The 15,989-nt window shown below is 40.7% G+C and overlaps 2 protein-coding genes across 2 annotated transcripts; both read left to right on the top strand.

The window, feature by feature from the left end:
- Positions 1-991: 991 nt before the first annotated feature.
- Positions 992-4,061, top strand: LOC146962485 (C-reactive protein-like). The gene is made up of 5 exons (XM_085768980.1): positions 992-1,069; positions 1,234-1,288; positions 2,970-3,072; positions 3,165-3,453; positions 3,555-4,061. The coding sequence occupies exons 2-5, from the start codon at positions 1,234-1,236 to the stop codon at positions 3,771-3,773; spliced, it is 666 nt and encodes a 221-aa protein (XP_085625106.1). The 5' UTR covers positions 992-1,069; the 3' UTR covers positions 3,774-4,061.
- A 1,348-nt stretch (positions 4,062-5,409) lies between these two features.
- Positions 5,410-6,595, top strand: LOC146962484 (C-reactive protein-like). The gene is made up of 3 exons (XM_085768809.1): positions 5,410-5,519; positions 5,612-5,900; positions 5,996-6,595. The coding sequence occupies exons 1-3, from the start codon at positions 5,431-5,433 to the stop codon at positions 6,218-6,220; spliced, it is 603 nt and encodes a 200-aa protein (XP_085624935.1). The 5' UTR covers positions 5,410-5,430; the 3' UTR covers positions 6,221-6,595.
- Positions 6,596-15,989: the final 9,394 nt, after the last annotated feature.

Here is a 15,989-nt window from a genome sequence, read left to right as displayed (position 1 = left end):
GACTGAAACATGTCACAGACATGTCTTTAAGACAGCTGGGAACTGTTTTACTTGTGGAAAAGGGGCATAATATATCTCCTTTAAGACTTAGATCTGCAATTAAGCCTACAAACACGAAAGCAACTAACCTTGCTTATAGTTCTGAGTTAACAAAATCCAACCAGCAGTACCTCAAAATCTCACCAACATAACATATCCTGTTGGTTTAATAACCTGTCAAGTGTATAAAAAAACATATATATTTACTTTTTTAGTGGCGTTGAACTTTTCGTCTAAGGCTGGGTATAAAAGTGAATTAACATGCTATATTTTACAAAAGATTTAGCAATTTTATTTACATTTTGTGTCAACAGAGAGCGTGAAGTTGTTGGCAGATTTGGTGAGGGATTTGGGACCAATGTGATGCAGATAGAAATGGGGAAGCAACAGGAATTCAATCAGGGCAGAGTAATGAGGATGAAGAAAGACAGGTTGAAAAATGAAATAACATTTGTGCACAAGAATAAACTTTGCCGCCCCTGCTGCTGCCTCCTTTTAGCCTGCTCAGGTGATTGCCAGCACCTGAGCTCAGGAAGGCAGAGCAGGGCGGAGATAGAAAGACACACACACACATAGGCCACGCCCCCTGGCCACAAGTAACAACAGCTAATGATAGCCTCGCGTCACCAGTCTGTTACCTCCGAATTTCGTCTGCATTCTGGTTCCCGTCTGTAGCGGATACCGAAATCACCATATTCACCAAAATAAAAGTGTTCACCAACATAAAACTTATAAAATAAACATTAACTTGTAATACAATAAAAGCAAAATGTTAACTTAATGGCTCTGGGACTTTCTTGTAAATTATATTCCTTAAATTAAAGAGTTTTACCACATTTTAGGCCTGTCTCTCTCGCCCTGGATCCGTTTCCTACCAAAACAGCGAGTCAACGCCCCCAGACTAGCTAATGACTGATTGGAAGAAGAGAGAGGGGATGACAGTCTGTGATTGGTTGGATTAGGTGAAGAAAGGTGGACTTTGCTCCATTACAAAACACACTTGTTTTCAACATCACACACGGACTTCAAGGTAAGATCTACATTCAGAAAACTGGATGAATTCACAATAATTGTGTTATTTTTCGTTATATAACTTTATTGTAGAGGTCCAACACAAATATGAGTGAATCATGGATTACTGGTTTTGCTGATCAAATCAAACTTTCCTCATAACATCTTTTATCTTTCTATCAGATGCAGTTTTTACTTTTGCTCTTGATGCTGACTGGATGTGCTGCAAGTCCTCAAGGTAAAAAAAAAGAAGGCTTATTCTTCAAGTTAAATGGAGGACAGTATTGAATGTGTTGCCTTTTGTTATTTACCACCAAATTGACTTCATTTATGCCCCTATATATTCTGCTAAAATTAAATTCTTCATGACATTTTATAACACATATGGTATTTATAGCCTCCCTTTAGCTAAAAAGAAAAAAGAAAAAAAAGTCATATTGTTGTCCAATATTTATATTTTACAGTCACTTTGAAACAGTGGTGCTCATTCCATTACTATTTGCAATAAACCTGAATTATTTATTGAGCTGTGCAAAACTGGACAAAACAATAAGCAAACCACAAGGGTAAATGGAGAATCAAAACGATATTAAAGCTATGGTCTACGTTTTGAAAGAGGATGAGAAAAATTTGAAAAAAGCACCTCTCACACACCCCCGCCCCTCCCCTCTGAGCTCGTATGGCCCGCCCCTCGGGACCTCCTCGCGACACGCCCCCCCCCCCCCCCCAAGAGCAGAGCGGAGCAAGCAACAAGCCTGCTGCCTGCAGAAACCAAACAGGCTTTGAATGCGGAGTAAAATGTCATATTCACAGTCACAACTTCCACAATAAAACCAAAGATTACCTGTTCAACATAAACTCAGCACCGCCGCTGCAGCAGCCTCTCTCTGCACCGCGGCGCCGCGGAGCTCCAGGCCCCGACTCTTCCTGCTCCTCTCCCCCAGAGACAGCACCCTGTGGCCGGTCACCCAGCGCGAAGAGTCTCCCTGTAGCATGAGGCTGTGCTCGGCGCTAGCCTACTAATAGCGGCGGCGCCAGCCCCGATGCCGCCGCTGTGCACCAGCAGCCGGTGATGAGGCGGTGCCTGTTGCCGTCGTCTCCGTCCCCGGCAACAGGACCGCGGCGGGCGACCGCTGGTACGAGCAGCGCCGCCGTTAGCAGCCATTAGCACAGCCTCATGGCGGCCTCGCGGCGCCGCAGTGCAGAGAGACCGGTCAGGCTGCGGCTGGAAGCGGCTGTGTGTCGGGGAGAGGAGGAAGACCAGGAGCTCAGCAGGGCCGCGGTGTGCAGGGTGCAGAACACCCCGGTCAGCTGCAGCTGGAAGCAGCTGTGTGTCGGGGAGAGGATCAGGGAGACTCGACGCGGCACCGGTACCGGTAATAAGGGCAGCAACACATTCTGTGCTTCTGTACTGTTCTTCTCTGAATCATAGTGGGGCTTTTTTTCGGCAGACCGACCGGGGGTGGGGGGCAGCAGGCGCTGAATTGGTGGGTTCATGTGTCTGTGGCTGAGCAGCTCAGAGCGGTTACAAACTACTTGTAGTTTCTAAGCGGAGGGGGTGGGGACGAGGCGGGTCGAGGAGGAGCAGGCGAGACGAGGGGATTGGACGGAGGGTACGAGCCAGTGGGAGCCGGACGGGGCGCGCCGTGCCCATTGGTCAATTTCTATGCAGGCCCACGGCTGATAGACTGAATGGATTTTTTTGGTTCTTTTTGCTATTTATATTGTGTATATCGGACCACAGGACCATAATCGCTGTATAAACGATGTTAATAATAATTACCAATGCTCCAAATCGTAGTAGACCATAGCTTTAATCAGGTAACATGTTGTAATGTTTTTGTTTTTTGCAATTTCCTTTGATAGTGAAGAGGAAAATGATTAATTACATAGTAAAAACATAATGTCTCTCTTTTCAGATCTGTCAGGTAAAATGTTCACGTTCCCAGAAGAAACCGCACAATCTCACGTGAGGCTGAATGCTCCACAGCAGACCTTCAGTGCTGTTACCGTCTGTCTCAGGTAGTGTTAAATGTGCAAATGCACAAAAGAACAAAGTGTATCTCCAACTGTCAAAAGTTTCATGTATAATGACATTTCTGTTATGCTCATAGGTCCTTTACAGACCTCAAAAGAGACCACGCTCTTTTCTCTTTGGCCACACCCACGTCAGACAATGGCTTCTTGATATTCTGGGCTCAGAATGAGATACATTCCCATATCAATAATAAAATTAGAGTATATGAGGGACTGGACTACAAGCTGAACACGTGGCACTCTATCTGCTCCACATGGGACTCTGCCTCTGGACTGGTTCAAGTGTGGTTTGATGGACAACCTTTGGCACGGAAATTAATCTCTGAATCCAGCATCACAGAAACTGCTACTATTATTCTAGGACAGGTACAGCTTTTTTAATAAGAACATATTGCATATATTTCAGAATAATGCTTATAAAATAACACTTTAATTTACTGTAATTCAAATGTCTGTTCTCTTTACAGGAGCAGGATTCCCCTGGTGGTGGGTTTGATGCTAAGCAGTCTTTCGTCGGCATGATGACTGATGTCCACATGTGGGACGACGTCCTTTCCCCCTGTGAGATCTATAACTACATGGACAAGAAAAGCTTCACTCCGGGAAACGTACTCAATTGGAAAGCACTGGACTTCCAGATCACGGGCAGAGTGCTGATAGAGGACATAATTGAGAGATGTCACTGAAAAACACTTAGAGAGAATAAGAATAATGATTATGGAAGAGGTTCTGATTTTTTTCTTTCTTTCATAATCCAACAATATAATAATTATTAGCAAACTTGTGTGATTGAATACTGTCAAGAAAAGTTGCATCCTTGTGCTAACTGGAAAAAGGTTTTTCTTCAAGTGGTGAGATGGCTAATGTCTGACTTCATTGTAGCTTTGTAAACAAAAATGAGACCCCAGGAAGACTAGCTGCGTTCCAGAGCGCAGCTAATGGGGATCCTAACAAATAAAACAAATAAAACAAGACAGATGTGTCATTTTTCTTCTATTACATTCTGCAATCTGCATGTGCAGTTAAAATCACTACCATCATTTCCTAATTGAATGGGTAATCAATCAATCAAATCAATGGGCAATCAAGAAATTATAACTTGCAAAGAGAAAGAGAAAAAAAAAGAATTGTTGTTGCAGTTGCTGGTGTGTTTGATTCATTCTGCATACCCTCCAAAGATACAGTCTGAAAAGGGCTGTTCTGAGCGGATGAAAAAAGAGCTGTGATGTTTGATCCTTGGAGCATTTGGACTGAAACATGTCACAGACATGTCTTTAAGACAGCTGGGAACTATTTTTATTGTGGAAAAGGGGCATAATATATCTCCTTTAAGACTTAGATCCGCAATTAAGCCTACAAACATGAAAGCAACTACTGTAACCTTGCTTAGTTCTGAGTTAACAAATTCCAACTAGCAGCACCTCAAAATCTCACCAGTAAATACATAAAATATCTTGTTGGTTTAATATCCTGTCTAAAAGTGTAAATACTGTATATATACGTTGGTCTAACGCTGAGTATAAAAGTGAATTAGCATGCTATATTTTACAAAAGATTTAGCTATTTTATTTACATTTATGATTGTAGGGACAGTTCTGCTGAAGTGAAGTGCTGAAGGGAGGTGTGTCAATAGAGAGCGTGAAGTTGTTGGCAGATTTGGTGAGGGATTTGGGACCAATGTGTTTTTTATGTTTTACCTTAAAGCAGAAGTAAGCGATCCGGTCGTTTTGGCTAACTTCTTGTCAGCCGATGGAGTTACCAGTCCCCACCCTCGTCCCTACGTCACCACATGCACGCGCATCCCTTGGCTGCACACACAGAGAGGAACGCCCCTTTATGCCGTTCTCTCTCCTCATTGGATAAAGGTTGTAGGATACAAGGAAAGTTTTCTCCTCGGGTTACAGCAGAGCAGAGTGACTGACAGACCCGTGTTTCGGACCAAACACTCTATATAAGTGATTGCTGTCGGAAGATATAACTATTTAAGACTTATATTAACACAAACATTCCGCTTACTTCTGCTTTAAGGAAGGAAAAATGCAGATAGAAATGAGGAAGCAACAGGAATTCAATCAGGACAACGTATTCTACTATTTGCAAAAAACTGGAATTATTTATTGAGCTGTGCAAAACTGGAGAAAACAATAAGCAAACCACAAGGGTAAATGGAGAATCAAAATGATATTAATCAGGTATACCAGAATGTCTATTTTTTTCACAATTTTTGCAGTTGTCATTGTTCCTTAAAAACACTTCTGTATTTTTTGTTGTTGCAATTTCCTTTGATAGTGAAGAAAAAAAGGATTAAAAACATAATCTCTCTTTTCAGATCTGTCAGGTAAAATGTTCACGTTCCCAGAAGACACCTTACAATCTTACGTGAGGCTGAATGCGCCACAGCAGACCTTCAGTGCTGTAACCGTCTGTCACAGGTAGTGTTAAATGTGCAAATGCACAAAAGAACAAAGTGTATCTCTAATTGTGAAAAGTTTCATGTATAATGACATTTCTGTAATGCTCATAGGTCCTTTACAGACCTCAAAAGAGGCTACGTTCTTTTCTCTTTGGCCACACCCACGACAGCCAATGGCTTCTTGATATTTTGGGCTCCGAATGAGATTTGGCCCCATGTCAACGATAAAAGGAGAGAATATGGGGTACTGGACTACAAGCTGAACACGTGGCACTCTATCTGCTCCACATGGGACTCTGCCTCTGGACTGGTTCAAGTGTGGTTTGATGGACAACCTTTGGCACGGAAATTCATCTCTGGATCCAGCATCAAAGGACCTGCTATTATTATTCTGGGACAGGTACAGCTTTTTTAATAAGAACATATTGCATATATTTCAGAATAATGCTTATAAAATAACACTTTAATTTACTGTAATGTCTGTTCTCTTTACAGGACCAGGATTCCTATGGTGGTGGGTTTCATGCTTCGGGGTCTTTCGTCGGCATGATGACTGATGTCCACATGTGGGACTACATCCTTTCCCCCTGTGAGATCCATAACTACATGGATGAGGAAAGCTTCACTCCGGGAAACGTACTCAATTGGAAAGCACTGCAGTTCCAGATCACGGGCAGAGTGCTGATAGAGGACATAATTGAGAAATGTCACTGCGATTAAAAACACTTAGAGAGAAAAAGAATAATGATTATGGAAGAGGTTCTGATTTTTTTCTTTCTTTCATAATCCAACAATATAATAATTATTAGCAAACTTGTGTGATTGAATACTGTCAAGAAAAGTTGCATCCTTGTGCTAACTGGAAAAAGGTTTTTCTTCAAGTGGTGAGATGGCTAATGTCTGACTTCATTGTAGCTTTGTAAACAAAAATGAGACAGATGTGTCATTTTTCTTCTATTACCTTCCATTCTCTTCGTGTGCACTTAAAATCACTACTATAATTTCCTGATTTAATGGGCAATCAATCAATCAAATCAATGGGTAATCAAGAAATTATAACTTGCAAAGAGAAAAATAATTAAAAAAATAATTGTTGTTGCAGTTGCTGGTGTGTTTGATTCATTCTGAATACCCTCCAAAGATACAGCCCCCCCCCCCCCCAAAAAAAAGTTGCTGTTTCAACTTAGTTTTGATATTTACATTAATTGATCTGATCTTGGCCTTTTTTTTTTTTAGACACGGATATAAACCATATCTTCATTCAACTGGACAACCTTGTAGTTCCCTCTGTACAGTATGTGAATGGAGCTACTTGGCAGAGGGCTTAGGTTTTTTTATGCTTCATCACTTCTCACTGTTTTTTTAATAATAAATCACTATTATGTTTTTTTTTATTGTTTATTCAAGTCACTCAGTGCTGACGCTCAGTCTTTCAATCAGTACAATGACTAGTCTCTCTCATGGATCTATTCGAGATGGATGTCTAAGGCTGGTGAAAATTGTTCTATTTTCTAACAAGATGAAACAAACATGATCCTCATGATAATAACACAAATTGACTCAATTGCCAATTCTGTCCACTGGCTTTCCATCTAATATGTTTTCCTCTCTGGTTCTATCCCAGAAACACCTAGGTGTTGTGAAAAGATGTTGGGTCATCACCCGGGTATAACTAGCTTAGGGTGCATGAACAGAGACATTGAAAAATGCAGTTCTGTCAGTATAATAGTTATTTACTTGCATAAGTTTTATTTGGCGGTATGGTACTGTTCTGGGACCCCCTGCTCTTCCACGCGCTTGCGTGGAAAGCCTGAGGCAGGAAGAGCACCTTCCTGCCCTTCCTGAGCCATCATGAACGGCATAAGCAGGGAGCGCAGCAGCAAAGAAAACCCAGACAGAGCAGAGCAACCAACATGAATGCAATGACAGGAGGAGCTGGGGTGGAGGTGGGTTGCAAAAAAGCCGGCAGAGGAAGCAGCAGCAGCAGCAGCAGCAAGGGAGGTGACGTCGGACTAGAGCAGTTTAAATAGCGCGCTCTGAATGCAATTCCCCAATAGGAAGCAGCCACAGGGAGTCAGCTGAGCCATCAGCTGATCTGCACCGGTGATGACAGCTACACTGTGCTGATTAAGAGCTTGACGTCATGGCCTGCCAGAAATTAAGCGTAGCGTTAGTTTTGGCAGGCCATGACGTCAAGGTTTTCTTTGCTGCTGCGCTCCCTGCTTATGCCGTTCATGATGGCTCGTGAAGGGCAGGGAGGTGCTCTTCCTGCCTCAGGCTTTCCACGCAAGCGCGTGGAAGAGCAGGGGGTCCTAGAACAGTACCATACCGCCAAATTAAACTTGTGCAATCAAATAAATATTATTTTGACATAGTGGTCCTGACAGAACTAACGCTTCGCTTGATTCTGTTGTTCAAAACACACAACTTAAATTTTATATTTTGTTTTATTTGGAGGCTTTCACACTATAGCCACCACTGGCATTAACAGCTGTTTAGTTTGGCAGTTTTACAACTTCATGCTCACATGTGCAGTGAATGGGTCAGGGTAAGTACACAGGCAAAGTAGTTCTTTTTTATTTTTATTATTTTTATTCACTTTTTATTAGTTTTCAACAAGAAAATGCATACCATACCACAAGTCTAAACCAAGCCCAAACAGAGCCTCTGCAAAAAAACAACAACAAAGACAAACAAACGTAATATAGGGAGTCCAACAGAGACAGTATATCTACACCTATACATTTCCCTTGATACTTTAAACCATGATTTAATCATTTGCACCCATGTTTCACCAGATATCTCTTCCCCTATGTCCTTCTCCCAGCATCTCTTAAGGCCTTCATAACTGGGTGACTGAGACCCCCTCAGTAGGTTGTAAAAGCATGCTGTTTTCCTCTTGAAGTGCCCATCCTGTTCCAGTCTGGTTTGTATTTCAGTTCTAGATGTAAGCGGTAGTTGTTTAAGATGTGACAAGATACAGCTCCGTAACTGGAGATATTTCCAAAAATCCTTGTTAGAGAGTTTGTACTTTCCCCTTAATTGTTCAAAAGAAAGAAACTGGTCTCCATCAAATAAATCCCCAATATAAACAATTCCCAACTTGACCCAACCAGCCCATTAAAATATATATATTTTTTACCTATCCTGAGGCTTTTATTGTAAGTTTTATTTGTAAAATTAGGATTTAAGCCCATGATTTTATGCGAAAAGCAGTTCTATGACACATGAACTTTTGATGGTTTGATTGTGCAGATAGATGCTGCTGTTCTGTCAAGTGGGTCAAAGAAAACAAGCTGAAGCTGAATGTCTTCAAGGCAAAATGCATGGTAGCCTACTGGGCTCTAAACATGCATGCAAACCAAGATTTGTGCCTCTTCTTGCAAGGTGAAGCTATTGAGAAGATGAAATAAGCCAAGTGGCACCATTGATGGACTGGTAGCATGGTCCAGTGACCAAAATGAGCAGAGGTATCTCTGTAACATCAGAAGAAGTGTTCACTTCTTGACAGAGAGTAATATTAAACTGGTTACAGACTTTAGTCCTGTCCCAACAGCTGTTATAGTATGACCAGGGAGACTGTTGGTGTGTGTATTTAAGTCTCTATACTGTATAACAGTGATGTTATTGATAATTATTGAAGTGATTGATCATTATTCCCAATAAAAAATCACCAATATTATGCAAAAGCATATTTTTCCAAAACAGCTGTTGTAGTATGAAGGTGAGGAGACTGTTGATGTGTGTAGTGATTAGAGAGTCTCTGTACTTTAGTAGAGTTATTGATTTTTGTTTGCAGCGTCTTGCTCTTGTCTTGCAATTTGCAGACGGCCCCTGTGCACTCGACCGGCTGCCGGTGTTATTAATCAAATGGAATAATATCAAATCATTCCATACTAGACTTGGTGTTGTCCTTAAAAATCATGTCAGGTCATACAAAATACCAATTGTAGTAGATTTTGTTTTGTGGTGTATTCGTTTTTGCTTCAACTAATTTAAGTAAAACTAAAGATTTTGTAATCTAAGTAATATAACCTTATTTCATTTTCTGAGTTGAACAAATGTTTTATAAAACTTGCAACCAGCAAATTGTTCTTGTGTTCATTCAGATATTGATTTAAATCTTACTTTTTAAAGGGTGTGTAGTCATTTATGCTGAGCACTATATGTCATTGTCCCGTCCTCATGATGCGAGCGAGGGATAATCAGATGGTAGAATAGATTTAGAGATGAGGAAAGTCACAGTCAGCTCCATGCAGGCACTGCGCAAACTTTATTTTGCATGGCTAGATGTTGACTTAGTGAAGCGTGACATGTTGGATATAAACACTAACACTTCCACTTATTATTATTAAGTACAGAATGTTGACACTGCAAATATTGGTCCTGACTGGCGAGGTGCCGGATGTTGTTCCGGCAGGATCCGGGACCAATTAAGCACCCTAATACATTATAAAGAAAGGTGAGTATATAGTACTTAATGTTTATATCCAACATGTCATCTCTTTCCATTCTTCAATAATAACTGCTTTTAGAGCCTGGATGCTGGATGGAGAGTGATACTCAGTGTGTGTGTGTGGCAAGGTGAAGAGGGCCCGGGCGGGCTTCAAACCCCAGACTCCCGGGTAACAGTCATGCGCGCTAACCACTTGGCCAAAGGGAAATCCACTTGGCCAAGTAGCCAGCTAGGGCACATGATCAATTGGAGGCATAGTGACAGGACCCTCAACTGTCACATGTGCAAATTAACACATCGTGTTTGCAATCAATGTAGCACATTTTTTGTGCTTTTCTTCTGTTTATTTCTAAAAAACTTGTTTCAGTTTTGCTGGTACTGTATGTGAAATCTATGAATTGTGAATTGTCTGTTTTCAGGGTGACTATTGAAGTTGTTCTTATTTTCTGCTGCACCCACAAAGTATTTTTCTTGGACCGACATAGTCTTTAGTCAACTTTAATACTCTCAACTAGTTGTGTAAGTATTGAAATAGCCTATAAAACCACTGTAATTTATACAAACAGCCATGAGCTGCTAAGAATGAATCTTGCAGCTTGGGGATACAAAGTGACTTTAAACTACTTGTTGCCAGCCAGAAGATTGTTGTTGTTTCATCCATTTATCTCCAGGGAGAATCTAAAGCTTCTGCACAGTAGAAATAACATGTGGTATAAGACATCACATAAAAAAGAGAGAGCTGAAACACCAAAGAGGAATAAGAGGCAGTTAAAAAAAAAGGACAGTAAGATGTGGATTTACTGTTTATGTCCACATGCATCCCTATCAGGCTCCAGTGTCCGTTTTGCAGTTATTAGATGTCCCACTCCTGCTGACAACAACGGCACAGCCAGCGTAGGATGAAATACAGACTGGCCCTTTCCAGCTGTCCTCCATGAACCCCATTTTGTTTTTCTATGATAAAAACGCCCAGCACTATAGCTTTATTTTGATCGCTCTGCAGATGTTTTTCTGCACTGAAAACAGTGGTGTAGCTACAGAAAAGGAAGAGCCCACTGTGAGGTCTGCTTCTTTACACACAGCTCAACATGCCGAGGATTCACTGCAGCTTTTATGGCCGGCAGGAGACTCGAGATATGAATTATGATTTCTATTTGCACTGCTGGATATTTCTGTGACCTGAGTACTTCCACATCCATTAATGGGCACCAACAGGAGCACTTGGCCAGACACCCTCTGGCAGCAACCAGAACAACTTGACATCTATTCATCCATGTTGATTGTGCGTTGCTTCTGGCTCCCATGCCCCGTTGGAAACTGTTACAAGGTTGTATAGGTACTTCCAAGCAACAAGGTTGGTTGCCATGGCCACTAAAATCACTATGCTGTGTGATAGGATGCTTTGGGACATTGTCTCCAGAGATTGTGCCAGTAGACAAAACACATGGAGCCAGATGGCAGAGATAACGCTTTTAGCACCATAATTTCCCTTTAAACGTTCACAGAAGCATTGACAAAAAGGGGGTGAGGAAGCGCTGCGTGGATCTTAGAGCAAAAAACTGAAGAAAAAAAAACCCCAAGAAGATTAAAATACCTTTATTTTATAAACATGGCCAGGTACAAATATAAAAGGTTAAAAAAACAAAACAAAGACCAACATGTTTCAGCACAAATGAGCCTTCATCAGGGTTGAGAAGAAATATGTCAGACTTCTAATCAACTGGAGCAGTTCTTCAACAGTAAGTAGGCTATACTCAAAAGGAGGCTGTGAAAAAAAATATACTCCCTATACTAATTGCTTTTAGTGCAATGATTGCTATATGATGTGGTCAGCAGGGACACTTTTCCCTCAGAGGAATATGTCTCATGGGAGTCATTAGATGCCATTAAACGACCTGAACACAGATGTATTCACCAGAGAGGCACGTTAGAGAGAGAATAAAGTATCTGAATTCTCCGGGGAAACCTTTTACTTTATGGGTTAAGAAACACCCCCCGCTTCTGAACCATTTAAAACCCCACTGGATTTGATACTAACTAAGCTGATGGCTGTTTTGTTTTGTTAGCACATGAAAAGCAGACATGTTGATGAATATACTGTGACATTTTCTGAAGCTGTTGTCACTGTGTTACAGCTGTTTCCCTGAGAGGTTACTGCAGCGGTTCACCATCCTCCATATATTGAATTTGGCAGTGTTTTTTGTTTTGTTTTGTTTTGTTTGCTTTTAAGCCGGATGCACCCTGTGTTTAGAAGAGCCATGGGAACACCCAGGAGCCGCCAGTCAACATGCTCCACCACCTGATCCATGACCCCTCATGCACCCGCAGGTGGGCCTTCTCAAGGATTATCATATATTATTCCAAAACGCTCCGAGGTCTCACTCAGCCATGTTAATTACACTGGATTGCCATTTAAACCCACTTCATTATTCAGTCTGAATCTATAGCTAGTTCAATTTGTAGGAACTTTATCGCGCATATTGTTGGAAATTGTCTTTGGCTTCACGACTTGGAATTAAAACTATGAAAGTGTAATGGTGATGAGCGCAGGTGGCACAGTGTCAACAACACAGCAGCAGTAAAAACTAAGAGTTCGAGCAAATCTTATCAAATGGGAGAAAGGCTGGATTTAGTCATTTTCGGTCAGCATGGTCGGAGCAGTAAATGTTTTTCACATCAGTGGAGGAAACAGGCCAATTTACAAGCTGTTATCTGTAATTCTACGTACAACAACCTGTGCAGGTGTGTCAATTGCATCCGCGGTTGTTGCAGAAGCATAATGTTCCTTCCTGCAATTCCATGATTGGCTTTGATGCTTTTCTAACAAGGGGAGCATCAGCCAGTGGGCACAACACCAGGTTTATTCAACATGGCTTAAATGTCCAGAACTACTGGAAACAACAAAATAATACAGTATATTTCTTAATAAGTCTGTATTACTATGTCACGTTTGATGTTAATATGTTGTATTTTGGTGTGTGTTTTTTAATATTAGTCACATTTATTTAAGTCACAGCAGGCTGCCACCTCCATTTTTAGCACCATAGCAATGCCAGGCCTCCCAATGCCTTACATAAAAATGATGCCAATGAGTTCCACAGAGTAAAATCTAGGCAAAAAAAGAAGAAGAAAAGACTGGTATTCAAACAGGGCTCATTATTGGCAGAGACATGGAGTTGATTTGACATCAGGAGAAAAGAAGTTGCTTTGGTGCTTTCCTAATTTTTTGCATTTTTCAAGTCTCACAGAGCTCTGGAAATACGTACATTTGGAGAGGGAAAAAAATGGTTGCTGAGCTTTTATCCACCTGACTAATCCTCTGATTCAGTTGCATGCCTACCTCACATCCACACACACACACAGTCTGATGCTTTTCATTATGAAAATGACCTTCAGCCATAGTCACACGTTGGCTGACCGTCATTCTGTGCAGCCTCTATCAGCATGCACCACATTGATCTTCAAATGCAATCAAGGAAGTCACATGTGGAAGAGAATTATTTTAAAAATGGAGCATAAACATCTGTAAAATCGGTGTAGGACGGCAGACATCATATAGCAAAAAGCCCGAGAGGCCGGAGCTTTCAGCTTTCTGTATTTTAAGACTTGTCCAAAAACATGTGTTTGGTGTCTCGACTACATATTACATCACAGGCTGCTACATTGCAAGGTAATAAAATCGTGTTTTTCAGTGAGTGAGTGCCTGTTTAAGCGTGTACTGTCAAACACCATCATGCACAGCGTCTTTGTTTTCTCCAGACTTCAGTCAGGGAGACAAATTCCCCTCAGTTGTTCTTGTGCTGCAGGGACACGTCTGTTATATCACTGTCTATTGTATTGGCACTTGTTGAATTGTGAGAAGAGTTGAAGGCAACTGACTGTGCTCCTTTTACTCCAAAGATCATGAGCACACCTCTAACTCCACCTGCTGGTTGAACCCATGTCGCCCTCCAACTCCAATGAGTCACAAAAGTTTCATCGGGAGGTTTTCTGCAGCCTGTATTTTTTGATAAACAACAGATGATTATTCAACAGTGGGCTGAAAATGAAGCTATGAATAGTTTTTTTTTTTTTTTTTTTTGATTGACACTCTCCCACCCAGCCTAGCCCACTCACCCATACACTGACCATGCATTTCACTGTTGCCAGCTCTTATACAAACTGCCCTCACTTACCGCACCACTCAGGTTTCTATTTTGTTCTTATACTGAGGATATAACTCCTCTGACAGCTGGTGATTCCTGATAAGTTTACTTTTTGTATGTAATTTGCACAGTCAGTTTTATGCAAGGTTGCCATGTAATTATGAAATCCAGTATACCACCTACCACTATAGTGTTTCAGCAGCAAAAAGATAAAATATAATACAAAATAAGAACAAAAATGTCACAGTTCTGTGATTGTATGAAACCGTAGGCTACCTGTCATTTATTGCCTTCTTTTTCAAGTATGTGCAAAAGTATGTAAGTAAAAATAACAATGCAACATGATTATTACAAGAAAAGGTCAAGTACACTCTATGATGGTGTACAAAAGATAAGAAATGTCTTTGGATGGCATTCACTTATACTCTTACTAAACATCAATAGCAGCATTTTCATACTCTTTGTGATATACTATAATGGACTGTACTGCTGATAGTTTACTGATAATCTACAAATAATCAAGAAACTTATATGTTTTGACATAACTTTACTTTTGAAAACTCACTATAAGAGATGAGATGGTTCATTTAAGGTCTTCTTAAAAATAATTATACAGACAGACACTTTTTTTTTCATTTGGTGCTCTGATGAGGTGAATCCAGGTAAAATCCATTATCACTTCTGCAACAAGAGAAATTAAATCAAACCACCCAATGCAAGTGAGGAGATGTGCAGAAAATAAGCTGAAGAGCTGATGAAACATTTAAAAGCACTCAGACAATTTAGATATCATATTCTCAGTAACAAGGCAATTTTTCTCATCATTACTGTCAGACATAGTAATCATCACAACGCAGGCTTTTTACTACAGCCGTCATAAATCTAAGCAGATTCAGCAGATAGGTCGATGAGCTGCACAATAAAGACTGTTTACTGCTATAAAACCATGTATAAAACCTGATTTCTGGCTTTGTGGGTGAAGCCACTGAACATACAGGTGTTGCATTCGTTGTCACCTCGTAATTTTCAGTGTTTCGCGGCTTTTAGGTCATTCAAAGAGTTTCAGTTTGATTCAGAGAAAGGTTTTGGTTGTTGTTTGCGGTTCTTAAAGCATGACAATACAAGATCAGCTGCATAACTATCCATATCAAGTATTTACAGGTAATGACAGCCAAGTAAACAAAAATGTTAACATATCCAGGTAGCTCTTTTCGCAGAGATTTGGTGCCATACTCTCTGGAAAAGCCACGAAGATATTGAAACGCATGCGCAGTGTTAAGCTAAAAGAATAACAAACATCGTTTCCCGTAAAAACTTTCAAAATACAGCACATAGGCCTACTGAATTCATTTTTTTTTATGATTTGGGGTATTGATAGTTTAAAGCAGCAGGCCTCTCTTATGCAGTTAAGGAGAGGTTTTATAACGGGTGTGAGCTGAAATGTTTCAATAAAAATGAATGTAGGTTTTTGCCTTTACATGGTTTTGGCAAAATAGGCCACACAATGGCTCTTTTCTTCAACAATTGTCCTTGAAATTGTGCTTTATTCGAGATTAATTCATTTGTAATTTGCACATAGGCTAATAGTAGCCTGTCAAAGTCATATTCCTCGTTAAAGTTGAAGCAAGGAACAGGAAGCTTAGATAACGACCTCTACTTGTCTTTAAGGTCAGTAAAGTAGGATTACATAAATTAGGATAAGATTGGTTCCATTTAGGAAAACATGGATAAATAGGCTACATAAAAACATAATTTTGTTTTCAACTCGTAAAGTTTACGCTTTTATTTTGAAGGCCACATCGCCGGACTTCCGGTTATCCGCTGTCTCTGCGTCGAGCTTGACTTCGCTCTCTGGGGTTTTTTAGTTGGGACGAAAAACTTGGAAGTC

Source organism: Trachurus japonicus, chromosome 23, assembly GCF_045865225.1.
Source record: "Trachurus japonicus isolate A0001 chromosome 23, Traja_1.0".
NCBI lineage: Eukaryota > Metazoa > Chordata > Actinopteri > Carangiformes > Carangidae > Trachurus > Trachurus japonicus.
The sequence above is the reverse complement of the archived record's forward strand: the minus strand, read 5'-3'. Positions and strand labels throughout refer to the sequence as shown.

Coding starts and splice junctions, on each gene's coding strand:
- LOC146962484 (XM_085768809.1), top strand. CDS start 5,431: ATGTTCACGTTCCCAGAAGACACCTTACAATCTTACGTGAGGCTGAAT. Junction 5,520..5,611: donor GCTGTAACCGTCTGTCACAG/GTAGTGTTAAAT, acceptor TAATGCTCATAG/GTCCTTTACAGACCTCAAAA. Junction 5,901..5,995: donor CTATTATTATTCTGGGACAG/GTACAGCTTTTT, acceptor TTCTCTTTACAG/GACCAGGATTCCTATGGTGG.
- LOC146962485 (XM_085768980.1), top strand. CDS start 1,234: ATGCAGTTTTTACTTTTGCTCTTGATGCTGACTGGATGTGCTGCAAGT. Junction 3,073..3,164: donor GCTGTTACCGTCTGTCTCAG/GTAGTGTTAAAT, acceptor TTATGCTCATAG/GTCCTTTACAGACCTCAAAA. Junction 3,454..3,554: donor CTACTATTATTCTAGGACAG/GTACAGCTTTTT, acceptor TTCTCTTTACAG/GAGCAGGATTCCCCTGGTGG.